At 35.1% G+C, this 13426-nt stretch overlaps 1 protein-coding gene and 1 long non-coding RNA gene across 2 annotated transcripts; both read left to right on the top strand.

The window, feature by feature from the left end:
* Positions 1–385: 385 nt before the first annotated feature.
* On the top strand, positions 386–857 carry LOC111402720. The gene is made up of 2 exons (XR_002704341.1): positions 386–429; positions 510–857. It is a non-coding gene; the product is annotated as an uncharacterized LOC111402720 (long non-coding RNA).
* Positions 858–10166: 9309 nt separating this feature from the next.
* LOC111401782 (exocyst complex component EXO70E2-like) lies at positions 10167–12906 on the top strand. The gene is made up of 2 exons (XM_023029685.1): positions 10167–10313; positions 10677–12906. Exon 2 carries the CDS (start codon positions 10793–10795, stop codon positions 12683–12685), a length of 1893 nt encoding a protein of 630 aa, XP_022885453.1. The 5' UTR covers positions 10167–10313; positions 10677–10792; the 3' UTR covers positions 12686–12906.
* Positions 12907–13426: the final 520 nt, after the last annotated feature.

Below are 13426 nucleotides of genomic sequence, written 5' to 3'. Positions count from 1 at the left end.
ATTGCTACATAGTAATCTATATGACCATACCATAAGTATCTTTTCTTACTTTCTAAGTAACCTTGCCAACCCAAACGTGCTCAGTAGCTTCTACTCTCTCTTCCGCAGACATTCTTATTGTTCTCTCTTTCTCACAAGCACACATTCTAGTACTAGCACAGATGTCTGAGCCTGGAATGCACATATATTTGATGCTAATCCTGAATTTTTGAATTTAACCGATTATTAAAAATTATGCATGCACATTCTATTAAGTTTTTGAATTTTTTAATTTTTAATAAATGGATAACCAAGGTCTGAGCCTGGAATGCCTCTATTCTCCATTTGATGCTAATCCTGAATTTTTTTCTTAAAAACCAATCTCTAATTTCTATGAAGCAAAATTTACTTGGATGCTCTGCAGATGAACTTAATGAGCTAAAATCCCAGGTTAATATCGTGCAACCTTAATTTATACAAACTTGGATCATTTTGTCTGAAATCTTGCTGATTCTTTTGTTATTTTTTAGGATGGAGAAAATTCTTATCAAATGAAATTGAAGGAAGCTACATGGATTCCACACTTGTTTCGAGTTAGCGTTACTCTACAAGAGTACAACAATGAGAAAAGGCAGCGGATAACTATCAGAGCTGTTGCTCCTGTGGATTATGCAACAGAATCGTCGTCTTTGATTGAACAAATATTGAAGATGAAAATCTCTAAAGTAGAGTAGCACGGCGTTTCGACTGTGCTTTTTAGTAGCAGTTTTTGGTTTAGAAACCTTGATGAATGCTATGTTTATTAGGATTTTGATAGTATTGGTTATTGCCAATGCTTGTAATATATGGCATTAATTTCTTGATCATTCGTTGGTGCACTTCTTGATCGTGAGCCAATGTCAAGGGGCCGGACCCACCTTGAAACAAGACATGATTTTGTTTACACTTATTAAATCTCGACTTCAAAAGTTCGTTAACTTGAGAACTCTTAAAACGGAAATAGTTGGAGCAATTGAATTTGGGCTTTGCTACTTGGATAGAATTTTGTCCAAACAGGGGGCATGTGGCGCCCCCCTATTGGCAAGGTGCTTGAGCCACATGCCCCTTGTCTGGATAGAATTTTGTCCAAGTAGAATTATTGATTGAATTTAACTGGTTGATGCAATGGCGCTTTAGAAGGTGACTGCGCTAACATGTTCATGTGTTGAGCTCCAATTAATAAATGCCAAAGATAACCATGAACAATGTTGTAAGTAAATAATTTTTTGATAAATTTTTTTTTTACAGATAACATATAACACGACATTGGAAAATGAAAAAAAGCTAAAAACAATTCAATTATGTTTTGTCACATCAGTGTCGGTACAAGTTTTATTAAAAATTTTATGTACTCATGATTTTATTGTTTGGTTATTGATCACAACTTAATTTGACTAGTTTCAACCTTTAAAATTATTAAATCCTGATTATAAGCAAGCTTTTGGGTGCCAGTCCTCAATTCTCATTGCATCTTGGCTTCTTGAGTGTTGGAAAATTATGTGCTTTTTCGACGCATTAATTTATTTTATGATTTGCTACATAATCATTTTTTACTATACATTCACGGAATAAAATATTTTATACGTATACCAAAATTTTTTTCCTACTTTTTAATCATACATTTTCCTAAAAATCATTATTCAAAACTTTTTTTTCCCCAACAATAATGATTGTCAAACATGCTTGAATCCAATTTATTTATTTATTTATTTTCCAGTTAAAAAAGTGAGGCAAGAGATTTTCTGTAAGAATATTCAATTGAAGATATATATATTAAAGGAATTTTTTGACAATTCATTGAATCAAATCTACAAGATACTTTTACAAACTGAACGATATATTCATCCTTCAACATTTTTTAGCAATACTAATGTTATTTAATTAACAATCGTAGTGTAAAACTATGTAAAATACAATTTTTATTTTTCTACCGAACGAATATCACATTGAGGTTTATCCGATCCACAATATTGGATTATATGAATACTTTTGACTTTTGGCCTTACATTGTTATAAATTCTAGGGTTAGTCCTGTGATTGTTGGGGCTTGAGACGAAGTCCATAAATTGAGCCCCCGACGAATCAACGTAAATGCAAAATTCAACGGTGTATTATGCGACCTAATGCTAATTTAAAACCAAGTGTATTAAGCGATCTATTGCTAACTTAAAACTAACATTAGAACAACAACCAAATATATTATAGAAAATATTTATATTATAAAATAACAAAACAAACAATGTTTCAAACAATTAGTTAAATACTATTCACCTTGTTATTTTAGAGGCAAAAACATCAATTAAATTTGAATAATTTAGCTGCTCAACCAATAACCAATCATATAAGCCAACCAAGCCACAATTATATAAGCTGACAAGGTTTCAAATATTTCCAATCTCTTCAATAACAAGTTAGGACAAGCCATTGATTACTTGAAAAGTGGATTTTCGACGAAAATTGTGGTATTACACATCTGAGAATTTCACCATCACAACTTACGAGCCTGAAATAAAAATTTAAATAAAATTAAAGATTTTAATTAAAGAGTGAAGGGACGTGTGCCAAGTATGGAAGTGCAAATTAAGAAATCGGCATAATTGACTAAAGATTTATACACTACTTAAGATCATTTTATATTTGTGATGTGTCACAAAATTAATCGTGCTCTTTATTTCTAAATAGTCATTATGATACTTACACATTATCAAATTTAAGTAAAAATGTAAAATTAAATTTAGTGCATTGTCGCATTGTCGCTTTGTAAGAAGTTATTCAAATCAATTCCCTCAATTAAGTTATCAAATTCATTAACTTGAAAGGGCCTAAAAACAAAAGTTGAAAGTTATCCAAATCAATTTCTGGCACGACTCCGGCTTCTACTATACTTTTAAGGACCTAAAAAGTGAAAGCTGAAAATGTTAACTTTGATAGGGACCCAGATCCAGCTGAAAATGTTAAGTTTATGCTTGCCGTGTAAGTGTAACCGACTAACCATGATAGACTAACAGGAACCAAAGCCTTTTATCAACCAAAAATCAAATCTATGAAATTATACAAATGTAACAATCACATATACATATAATAAAGACAATCCAATTGATAAAATTCATCAAATCAATGGGAAAATTTTAGAAACAAATTGAAGAAATGAGACAACCAGACAAGAATTTGTTGGAGGCGAAGCCGAACGACGTATGGAGCAGACGGGCGGAGGTGGATTGGCTCCGGGCGGAGTGACCGGAGTTACAAAAAGGAGACTTCGATGGTTTGTCCAACGAGCAGACACATGCCTTGGAATTGAATTTAAGATTTGAGAATTGTGGGCCTTGGGATTGAATCTTGGATTGTAGATAATTGGATATATATAAGTTTAGTTGGTAAATAGATTAAGGTGCCGTTTGGTAGTCATTTTTTTTTTAAAATGCATTTTTCTCTCTCTTCTTTTCAACAACACATTCTTTATTAAAATAATATTACACGTAAATAAAAAAACATTTCATTATTTTTCAACCACACATTTTCCATCAATATACTATTCAAAAATGCATTTTTACATAAAAATATCTTCCAAACACCTTCTAAGGAAAAATAGGTTGTGGCTGTTCTGGGCCTGGCATTGTTTTGAAACAATAAATAAAAAAAAATCTGCGCAAAATAGGCCCCCTACAATCTTGGGTCTAAGGCACAGGTCTCATTGGTCTCGCTTCAGGACTGAATCTGTAAATTAGTTTTCTAAAAAGCATATTTGGGCGGGCGAAACGTCTTGCTTTAACAGTGAGCGTGAAATTAAGTAATCAACTATTAAATTGGCCGTTTAATGCGCCTAGGTGCATCTAGTTTATTAATTTTTTTTCCATTTTAAAATTATTTTATTTGACTTTAGTTTCAAATTTTTAAATGACTTTTATTTGTATAAAAGTCAAATAAATTAGATGAAGAAGAGAATGTTAAATTGGAGTCCGTGAAAGAGTTAAATAGGATTTAAGCTGTAGTGCTATTTACATTACGTAATTATGATTTTGAAAATTATCGTTTTGTTGAAAATTTCGAAAGTATATAAGAATTTCCTATAAATTTATTGAGTAAGAAATGTATAGTTGAAATTTGAAACTAGGAAAAATAGTCTTGCTTCTGGATTTTGAAAACTTGAAATTTGTATGATTAGATAATTGTAAGAATTATTAAGGGTCTGTTCGATAGTAATTAAGAAAATCAATTTTTTGATCGTTAGATAGAAAAGTGGATTCTACTTATAAGTGAAGAAGTAAAAAATGACAGCTGACTTAGAGAAATAACGGTAAAAAAAAATGATTTTTTAGAGTAAAAATCAGAACCAAACGGGGGCTAAATATAGTATTTTATAATTTTAAATGTCTGGTATGTATTGTTTCAATTATTAAATAATTTTTGTTTCAAAACATGTTTTTCCCAAAAAAGGGAGATCAAACAAGGGCATAGTGGGATACAACCATTACCAACTCATTATATACATACTTCGTAGGATTAACTACTTACAAACACTTACTATCCATCATTTTTCTAGTTTTTCCCACTCTTTTCTTTCGATTTTCTTTTTCCTCACTTGGTTGACTCTCGTGGTTTTGGTATGATTTTTCATGATCAGTGTTAAATTGTTGATCTAAAAAAGTAAATTGTATATTTCAAAGCAAGCTGTATATTTTTCTGTTAATTTCTCCATAGTTTTCCCTCTTGAATCTCTTGTATTGGGATTCCCATTCTTAATTGTGTAATTGCAAATTTATAGAAGATCGATGAGGATCTTTTAGTCATTTTTGTGATTTGACATTCTTCATTTTTCGATTGGAAATCATGATTAAGCCCTCGTTTGGCCCCCATTCCCCATTCCCCTTCTCATTCTTTTTCTCTCTCTTATTTTCAATCATACAATTTTCCATAATATACTATTATACGCAAATGAAAAAAATTTCATTCTTTTTCAACCACACATTTTTCAAAAAAATACTATTTCAATCATTAAAATTTGACAAGAATGGGGGTCAAACGGGGGCTTATTCTACCAAAGTTTATTGATATTTGTGATTTTATGACATTTGTCTTGGAATACTCCGCTCTCACGCAAAGGCATGATCAATTAGAATAGAGATTGATTTGTTAGAATTTACACTCGACGAGTCTCATTCGTGTCAGAGGCTATTCGAAGCCTCTAATATATTTTCTGATCAACTGTTAAAGTCCTACACATTCCTTTTAATCAGACAAACCTTGATGATCGAGACACGGATATGTATTTCATGACTTGTGGTATTATTCCTAGGGAGTTTCTACAAATATAAAAAGTAAGTATAAATCTAATGGTCAAATATGTTAAAGAATAAAGCTGGATGAACAGGGTCAATGACCACCATTATTGATAGGGATTTAAATGCGCTAACATGTCCTCTTAAATTATTAGAAAATGGAGGGAAATGGACACGGCCAGCACGTGTGTGGAAAAAAGTTGGACAAATAATTCAACAAATACTAAAATACTTTTCCTCCAATTCTCCAACATCTGCAAGGTGAAACCTCCCTGCTCAAATCCTTGAAACGGCAAAGCGACTGGACATCCGATCTCGATAGCTGCTCTTCCTGCTAGGTTACTGAAATTCCAACCTTGATGCTAGTCTTTTCGCCGCCGAATTCCTTTGTCGATTGTGCAAGTTTAATCGTCGACTTTCGAACCACACTTGACGGCGTTTCACCGTCACTGCCAACATTAAGGCAGCTTCGATCTCAACCTCTGGCTAAACATGGTGATTCTGTTGTATAACTGGGAATGCACGGTTCTTAGTATTCTAAACTTTTATAGTTGTTTGGATGCTATTGTTTGAAAATGAATCTTGTAGAAATTTTTGTAAATGAGTCTGTGCATTGGGTTCGTGTTTTAGCCATGTACTATTGGAACTAATTGAGTTCTTATTTTTGGAAATTATCATCATTTTTACAGTTAGAGATGTTATCTCAAAACCATACTCTTAAAGCTGTAGACCATTAACAAAGAGCAATCTTCCATTCTAATATTAAACTGGTGAAGTTTGACTCTCTTTGAATATGCCTCTTTTAAGTTTTCACCAAATAAACAAGCACACTGATGTTCTTGGGAGCCTCCTCACTTGTAAATGTGAACCTCCTTTATGCCCACTGCATACCATCTTGTCTTACTGTGTGAAGATAAACATACTTCACTCTAGCATATCAGTTCAAGCAAATAAGCGTACAAATCAATAAATGTTCAGAGATATTCAACAGCCAACAAACTCAAAAAGACCCCACTTCTCAAGTATTGCACCCAAAATTCAACTGCATTGAACACAACCCTAAAGAAAACAAGATTCTTAGATGTGGTTTGATGTTCGTCGACGGTCAGAGATCTTCATGTGTGTGTTGGCGAAACCTTTCACGAATGAGCTGTTGGAGCGACGACTAAACCTTCCACCGAGGTGTGGCGAAATCGCCGGTGGAAGTGCTGCCGGAGTCACGACGTCATCTCCGATTGAGCGTTGAAATGGGTGAAGATGGAAGGGGTAATATTTGGGGGAAATGGAAATGGAAAACCAATGGTGCCTCACGTGCGAACAATAAGCAATTTATTATTATTTTTTTTCAAATGTTGCCACATCAGTCTGGAACTTAATCCTGTTCTCAATCCCTGTTCGTGTAGCGGGACTATATTTTAAAATAGTATATTGTAAAAAGTGATTCTTTTTGTATAATGGAAAATTTGAGGTCGAATATTATTGTATCAAATATGACAGATGTATTTGATGGAGAAGCTTTATTACGTGGATTATAATGTCTGCAATCATACTTATTGTTTGATTCCATGTTATGAGGCAACACATATACTTGCTGTTAAATATGTGTTTCGAAATTTGGCAAGAATTTGACAATCTTGGGTTTTGAAAAGAAATCTTGTTGGAGCCAAATTATTTTAGGAAATAATCAATAGGATTCAAGAAATATGGAAAGAATCAATTGGAATCCAAGATTAGGAAGGAAACAATTTGAAACCGTGAAGAAAGGAAAGAAAATTGTTGGACATGTGACACGTTTTTTTCTTTTACGTGATTTTCTTTACGTGATTTTTTTTAATTTTATATTTTTTTCCTAGTTTTAGCGTTTGACTCGTGTACTATAAATACGTGGCTCCTCTTTTAATTTAGTTTAAGTTGATTACTGTAATTCTCTCATTTCATAGTGATTGAATAAAATAATATCGCTCATCTGCCAGTTCCCTTTTAATTTGCATCTTTTACTTTAATCTTGTTTTTGGTTATTTTGTGATCTTTATTTATACTTCATATTAGGTTCATCAAATCTCAATTCTTGCGTTGTCTTCATCGATCCCAACAAGTGGTATTAGAGCAAGGTTGCAAGTTCTTCGTGATTTGATTGAAGTTTTCAGAGATGGCTTCGATGAAGTATGATATCCCGCTGCTGGATCGCAATATAAGGTTTTCGCTGTGGCAAGTAAAGATGAGGGTTGGGTTGACGCAGATGGAACTTGATGATGCTTTGCTGAGCTTTGAGAAGATGCCAGCAAATTGGCGTATGGAGGAGAAGCAACGGAAGGATAGGAAGGCTACATCATTGATTCATCTTCATTTGTCCAACAATATACTGCAAGATGTCTTAAAGGAGAAGACAGCAGTTGCTTTGTGGCTCAAGCTGGAGCAGTTGTACATGACAAAGAGTATGACGAGCAAGCTGACTCTAAAGCAAAAGTTGTGTTCCCATCGCATGGCGGAAGGAGGGTCACTGCAGGACCATCTTGCTATGTTCAAGGAAATCGTTGCAGATCTGGAGACGTTGGAGGTAAAATATGATGAAGAGGATCTGGCCTTGATCCTGTTGTGTTTGCTACCCAATTTTTTTCGTCGTTTCGTGATACTATTATGTATAGTCGTGACACGCTTACCATTGAGGAGGTATATGAAGCCTTGTTCTCAAAGGAGAGGATGAAGCTGTTAGTTGGAGATCCTACATCTAGGAGTGGGGATGCTCTTGTTACTCATTGTGATCGACGGAGGGGTAGGTCGAATGTGAGGTACATCAATGTGTATTGTTATTATTACAAGAAGAAAGGACACATCAAGAAAGATTGCGACAAGTTGCAGGGTAAATGTAATTTACATGCAAATCATTCGGGGCAATCTTGTAATTCGGACGAAACCAATGTAGTTAAAAAAATTTCTGATGTTGGAGATGTGATGTTGGCTATATTTGATGGGGAATCCAAACCTGAGAAGTGGATTCTGGATTCTGCATGTTTGTATCATATGTGTTCCAATAGGGCGTTATTCTAGACATATGAGGCGGTGAAGCAATGTAAAGTTGTCATGGGAAACAACCAATCTTGTCGGGTTGCCGTAATCGGTCGGGTCAGATTGAGGCTATAAGATGGGACAGTGAGGACACTTGATCAGGTTCACCATGTTCCAAACTTGACAAAGAATCTCATATCGCTGAGTACCCTGGATGCAAAAGGGTATAAATTTTCTGGTGGAGGTGGAGTTCTGAAAGTTCAGAAAGGTGTTCGGGTTGTACTGGAGGGACGGATGAGATCCCAGTTGTACATTTTGCAGGGAAGCGCAGAACCAGTTCAGAGACATTTGAACAAGTTTAGTACCGTGGTGGAAATTCAGTTTGGTACATTACCTATTGTGTTAGGCTCTGGGCCAGTTTCGAACTTTGCTCGTGGGAGTGTTGGTGATTCTGCTTTGCCACCAATTTCAGTAGATACACTTTGTTCTTGTGCTGGTGGACTCATGGAGCGTAGGTTTAGTGGTGTCAATAATGTCTGTAATGCCTTAGGGATCATTGAAGGTGACAGTTCTAACAAGGGGCCTTCTGATCGTGCATTTGGTGTGGTTTTTGTTACAGGGTGTGCTTCGACCCTGTTTAGTGATTATTAATTTCAGGTGAATTTTGGGAACCCGAGTTTGGTTTCGAGTGTCGCATGTGGACACCGGGCGAGGGAACGTGTTTTCGTGGAGAGTTTGGTTACTGTGTTGAGGAGCTTGGTTATTCTGATCCAGACGGATCATTTCTCAAGGTGGAGAAATTTGGAGCATCGTTCGTTGCACAGGAATCTCAAATCAAGGTGGAGATTGTTAAATATGTGTCTCGAAATTTGACAATCTTGGATTTTGGAAAGAAATCTTGTTGGAGCCATTTGATTTTAGGAAATAATCAATAGGATTCAAGAAATATGGAAAGAATCAATTGGAATCCAAGATTAGGAATGGAACAATTTGAAACCGTAAAGAAAGGAAAGAAAATTGTTGGACGCGTGACACGTCCTTTTCTTTTACGTGATTTTTTTCCTAGTTTTAACATTTGACTCGTGTACTATAAATACGTGGCTTTTCTTTCAATTTAGTTTAAGCCAATTGCTGTAATTCTCTCCTTTCATAGTGATTGAATAAAATAACATCATTCCTCTGCCAGTTTCCTTTTATTTTGCATCTTTTACTTTAATTTTGTTCTTGGTTATTTTGTGATCTTTATTTATACTTCATATTGGGTTAATCAAATCTCAATTCTTGCATTGTCTTCATCGGTCCCAACACCGCAACTCATGCTTGTTTACCAATTCTATTAGTTGAATTTATTGCAATTAACAATGATTTAAATTAATCAAATTATTCGTTTGGATGTAAAATTAAAAAATAAAATTCTTGCAAAATAAATAGATTAAGCCCTGTTTGAGCCACATTATTTTAAAAATGAGAATGAAAAATATAGTCGTTATGGATTCCACACAAGAGATAAAAAGTTAAATATGGTGACTTGATGTGATGGATAACGATCATATTTTTCATTTTAATTAAAAAATAATGGGCTCAAACAGGGCCTAAAAATACAATTATTCGTACATCTTTTAATGCACCTCTAAACTTGGTGGTCAAGAACTTTGCTTGCCAATCAAGAGTCAATTGCAAGAAATTAAAATGAGGGTCCTTTTCTACTATAATTTTGGTCTCCCACATAAGTCATGGTAACAATTATTAAACAATTCATACAAGTAATTACAAAGAAAATGCTTTTGATGTTACACCATGCATATTCGTCCACTTTAAGGAGCCGCTTGTCAAATCATCTACCACTCATAGTACTTGCGCCCTATTTTTTATTAGAAAAATCTCGTTTTCTAGGAAAACGCGTAAGAAGTTTCTTTATACCTTTTCTTGGCCTTTCTCTGTGTCCCAGTTGTTGATTTTGTGTGATCGTTCTAATTCATGGAAGTTCAAGAAACAAGCCAAATTCTTGAGGTTTAAAGTTTATCTCTTAATCTTCGTTTTTAATTTACATATTTACTTCCTGTAATCGTATTTGCTTTAATGGGTTGTGATTAGATGATTGTTAGCTTTTGTACTTTGAAATTTTTGTGGAAATCACAGTTTGTGTTTAATTTGATCAGTGTGTTAGTATGATGAACACTAAAGGGTTAAAGAGGAAGAAACCCTGAACTTCTTCTTCTTCATTTTTTTTTTCAATATTGTTATTATTATTCATTGATTTGTTCAAATTGGAATGGTCTTTGTTTCTTCAAAATTTGAGTGAGATTTACGGTTTAGATTGGAAATTATTAGGAGTCTTTTTGGTCTTCTTATTCACGTGTTTCTGCATTCAAGCTAGTATTGACTGAAGACCTGTAAGCCTTAAAATCAATTTGTTTTGCTATCATCCAACAAAAAAAGGTGTTCTTGTTCTACAATTTTTGTTGGGTCATTTGAGAATATTCTTGAAAATGGGTGATGCGGAAGAACACGTGATTGCTGCAGCCTATCACGTGGTGAAGGCGCTTGAGGCTACTAAGAATTTGAATTTCAGTAATGATGTGAGAAGACTTCTGGCAGATCTTGACGCTCACTTGTCCACGATGACCACAGTCGGTGAGAATGAGGTCGAGAAGACTAGAGACATTGAGAATAGGCTCCGGTCATCTCAGGAAAAGATCACGGGATTGCATTCAAATCACTTGAGGATTTGGAATTCCAGTCCCGCGATAGTTTCAGAATATTTGCAGGCTGTTGATGAGGTTCGGAGGTTGATAGAAACTTTAGAAAGTTACCCCTCCAAGAAAACTTGGAAACAGAGGGACCTGTTGGATCGAGCTCAATGTACATTGCAGATTGCAATGACAAGGCTCCAAGACGAACTGGTCCATATTCTTGCTCAGAGTAAACAACATTTTGAGCAAGAATACATGTTCTACCCCACTTGTGAAGAAAATTCTGTATACGAGGAATCAGTTGTTTCGAATGGGGGAGATTCAGTGCAAGAGGATATGTCTCAGAGGGAGAGCAGCAGCACAGAAACTGAGGAATATGTAATGGATTTGGTCCATCCAGATGTCATTCCTAAAATCGCGTCTATAGCAAACATTATGTTTGCTTCACATTATGATCATGAATTTTGTCAGGCTTTTGTTCGATTCTGGAGAGATGAATTGGCTAAGCATATGATGATTTTGAATGTGGAACAATTCAGCGTTGAGGATGTGCTGAAAATGGAGTGGAAATGTTTGAACTCCAGAATCAGGAAATGGCGTCGAGCAATAAAGAATGTTGTTGGGATCTATCTTGCTAGTGAGAAACGCTTATTCGACCAAGTTCTGGGAGAATATGGAACTATTAGTTCGACTAGCTTAGTTGAGGCTTCGAAGGTTTCTCTCTTATGCCTGTTGAACTTTGGCCATGCTGTTGCAATTGGACCACATCGACCAGAACGGCTTTATTGCTTACTCGATATGTACGAGGTTTTAGCTTCTCTAATTTCAGATGTAGAATCTCTGTTTCCAGAAGAGGCTGGGCGTTCCATTAGGATCGAATTTCACGATCTTTTGAGGAGACTTGGGGATTCTGCAAAGGCCATCTTTATGGAGTTCGGCAACCACATTGCCTCTCGTGCTTCTAGAACACCTTTTGCAAATGGTGGCATCCACCCCCTAACCAAGTATGTAGTGAACTACATCCTGTGTCTTGTAGAGTATGGTGATACCCTCAATTTGCTTCTTGCAGAGAAAGATGGGGTAAATTTGGATATGGGTTCTAATGAAAACATTGGGCAGACGACTATCTCTTGCCCAGTAGCTGTTCACCTGCAGTCGGTGACATCAATTCTAGAAGCCAACCTTGACATTAACTCCAATCTATACATAAATACTTCTTTAAAGTATATATTTGTGATGAATAACATCCATTACATGTACGATAAGATCAAGAGCTCCGAAGTCAGGAGATATTTCGGTGATGAATGGATTCGTGAACATATTGCAAAATACCGGCGGCATGCTATGAGCTATGAGAGATTCACGTGGAACTCTATTCTTAGCTTGATAAGGATAAGGGACGATGGGAAAACCGGAAAGGCAACTCTAAAAGAGAGATGCCGGGATTTCAGTATTGCTTTTGAGGATGTGTATAAGATACAGACAGCATGGTACGTCCCTAACCTTAAACTTCGCGAAGAGTTAAGGATCTCGATTTCACAGAGAGTTATTCCTGCATACCGTAACTTTGTTGGCAACATTACCAATTCTATTGGTGAAAAGTACCTTAAGTACACTGTACATGACTTGGAATCTTACATCTTGGATCTGCTTGATAATTCACAGAAGTCGTTGAAACATCCCGGATGAAGGAGGCGACAATTTTAAACAGTATTTCTCTCTTTCCTTCTGTTGTAATTAGTAAAATAATGTGATGAATTTGTCTTAAAATTCTGTCTAAAATTATTTGCAGTCCAAACTTGTGTTTATAGCTGTAGAGTTTTTACTCTGCCACATCCCGTATACAGTAGGGTAATTGAATTGTTAAGACGACTTATACCGAGCATATGCTTATTTTTGGTTTTCTTAGAGTTAGATGTTTCACCTACGCTAGTAGAATTCACAGTGAGAACTGAGATGTCTCGTTTATGTCCGAGATCATTTTTGGTAAGTATTGTGCCCTTTAACTTTATATAATAATAAAAATTTTAAATCTTAAAATTAATAAAAAATATGTACCATTATAAATATGTTCTTCAACATATATATAAATTTGGTGTCCCTATAATGTTAAGGCTTTGTGCGGTCGCTCAACTTGCACGACCTCAGGCCATCTCTGGCCACGGTGATCGAGGCATAAATAAGGATTACATGACGTGAACAAGCAATGAGGTCCTTTTTCTGGCTGATGTGGCATTTAGGTAGACTATGATAATTTTTGTGTACAATAACTTGTTTATATTTTCATTCATTTTTTTATTTTGTTTAATTAAAATTAATTGTTATTCCTCCTTAAAATAATTGACTATGAATTTTAAGTTAGAGAGTAGGTCTCTCTATAATTAAATGCATTCAAATTGTTTCAATTTTCAGTGTAGGAAAATAATAAAA

Source organism: Olea europaea, chromosome 10 (genome assembly GCF_002742605.1).
Source record: "Olea europaea var. sylvestris chromosome 10, O_europaea_v1, whole genome shotgun sequence".
Lineage (NCBI taxonomy): Eukaryota > Viridiplantae > Streptophyta > Magnoliopsida > Lamiales > Oleaceae > Olea > Olea europaea.
The sequence above is the reverse complement of the archived record's forward strand: the minus strand, read 5'-3'. Positions and strand labels throughout refer to the sequence as shown.